At 41.2% G+C, this 1,943-nt stretch overlaps 1 protein-coding gene across 2 annotated transcripts; it reads left to right on the top strand.

The window, feature by feature from the left end:
- Positions 1 to 1,885, top strand: LOC112788203 (ankyrin repeat-containing protein BDA1-like). Of its 2 annotated transcripts, XM_072229242.1 has the most exons (3): positions 7 to 707; positions 877 to 1,325; positions 1,425 to 1,885. In XM_072229242.1, exons 1-3 carry the CDS (start codon positions 72 to 74, stop codon positions 1,660 to 1,662), a joined length of 1,323 nt encoding a protein of 440 aa, XP_072085343.1. In that variant the 5' UTR covers positions 7 to 71; the 3' UTR covers positions 1,663 to 1,885. The 2 variants fall into 2 exon arrangements, with proteins under 2 accessions (XP_025686206.1, XP_072085343.1); XM_025830421.3 differs by having other exon boundaries at positions 1 to 707; positions 877 to 1,885.
- Positions 1,886 to 1,943: the final 58 nt, after the last annotated feature.

Raw genomic sequence — 1,943 nt, 5'->3', positions numbered from 1 at the left:
GATCATTTGGTGCCCCATCACCATTTTAGGCTTGATTACTATCAGAAGCACCTTAATAACATAGAGAAAGCATGTCAAATAATGTAAGCCCGTTGGAGGAAGCTGCTCTATCGGGAGATACAGACCGTCTCTATGCTCTAATTGAGGAGGATCCTGATATGTTGAATGCCGTGGATGCGAAACCATTTGTTAACACACCTTTGCATATTGCTGCATCTGTGGATCTGAGGACGAATCCTGATGAGGAGCTCAAGTATCTCTACTTTGCTACTGAGATCATGATGTTGAAGCCTTCATTTGCTTTGAAGCTCAACCCGCAAGGGTTCAGCCCCATCCACCTTGCTGTAAAAAATGGGCATAGCAAACAGGCTCGTCGCCTTGTAGACATGAAGAAAGAGCTTGTGAGAGTGAAAGGAAGGGAAGGCAATACTCCTCTTCATTTTGCAAGTCAACTAGGAGAGTGTGACCTCTTAGCTTACTTTCTGTCAGCTTGTCCAGATTCCATTCTAGATGTGAACACAAGAGATGAGACTGCGCTTCACATTGCAGTGAGAAATCAACAGTTTGACGCCCTCGGGGTGCTGATTGGGTGGCTCAAGGGGAATACCCGCAAGGGTGCTGCAAGCCTGGAAAGATCCATCTTGAACCGGAGAGATGTGGCAGGCAACACCATTTTGCACCTTTCTGTTATCAATCATGACATACAGGTATATACGTTGGCTCGCTCATGTATGATTATTGAAGAGTATTTTAGTCAAATGAACTAAAATATATATGGAGAGGAGAGTCTACATCTTAGAAATAGAAAGAAATTGAGTGACATTTAGATCATTTTCTCTTGATTTTAATTTGTTGGATACACATGCACGCATGCAGGCTCTTAATTTGCTGATAAATAATCCGTACATGATATGTTTAAATGCAAAGAATTTGGAGAAGAAGACAGTATTAGACGAAGCTGCTGGTAATGCAGATATGGTGAGCAAATTATCAAAGTCTGGTGCAAGACCTGGATCATCACTTGAAGATGATCCCAACTGGGGACCTGCATATCGACTAATATCCAACAGCAGACATGAAAATTGGTATGCAACTCTAACCAGCATAAGACGTATCAGATGGAACATATCAGACAACCAACGCGATGCTTATTTGGTAGCGGCTGCTCTATTTCTAACCGCAATTTATCAATCGGCGCTGAGTCCCCCTGGTGGACTTTATCAGGCCGACGGCAGTAATCTGAACGCTACTTCATCACTCAATTCTGCTGCTGGGAAATCGGTCTTGTCGACCGATAAATTTGCTTTCCTTACAGTCATTAACATGTTAGCCCTTGCCTTCGCAATTATGTCATTTCTTTTTATAATACCAACGGGCATGATCGGCGCCTTGCTGATTGCTCCAACTTTTTACTTTGGCATCAGCTATGTCTATTCTGTGGAACTTATAACTCCCCCACGTGAAACAACCCGGCACCTGAGTGCTGGTCAAGTGACGCTTCTATTTGTCATCATCGTCTCTGGACTTCTCATTACAGCGGGGATGACTAATCTCCGTGTCCGTGCAGTAGCAGGCCTTTCTCCATTCACAGCAATCAACAAATACATCTTGCGCCCGATCCTTCAAATGTTTAGGAGGAGTAACAATGCAAGTAACATATAGTGACACTAGTTATTACTGCTCAAACAGGGAAATGGTTGTCAATTCCAATCAAGAGGAAGGTAATCAAGCTGCTATGAAAGAATTAAAAATACCAGATCTGATGCAACAAGTAGAATGCTTCATGTTAATCAACAAATATGTATCAGATCATTAAAAGGAATTTTCAAAAGATTTCTACATCCAAAATTTCAAAATCAATATTAGTTGATTATTGACTGGTTTTTATTGTTTTCTCGTATTTATACTTTCAGTATGGTTTGTTATATTTGAGAATAAATTTA

This window comes from Arachis hypogaea, chromosome 3 (genome assembly GCF_003086295.3).
Source record: "Arachis hypogaea cultivar Tifrunner chromosome 3, arahy.Tifrunner.gnm2.J5K5, whole genome shotgun sequence".
In the NCBI taxonomy this organism is placed as follows: domain Eukaryota; kingdom Viridiplantae; phylum Streptophyta; class Magnoliopsida; order Fabales; family Fabaceae; genus Arachis; species Arachis hypogaea.
Note: the sequence above shows the minus strand (reverse complement) of the source record. Positions and strands in the feature narration are given on the sequence as shown.

Bases quoted from the DNA above. Each gene is read 5' to 3' on its own strand.
- LOC112788203 (XM_025830421.3), top strand. From the start codon at position 72: ATGTCAAATAATGTAAGCCCGTTGGAGGAAGCTGCTCTATCGGGAGAT. The intron at 708-876 runs GTATATACGTTG...GCACGCATGCAG, and splicing joins TTATCAATCATGACATACAG to GCTCTTAATTTGCTGATAAA.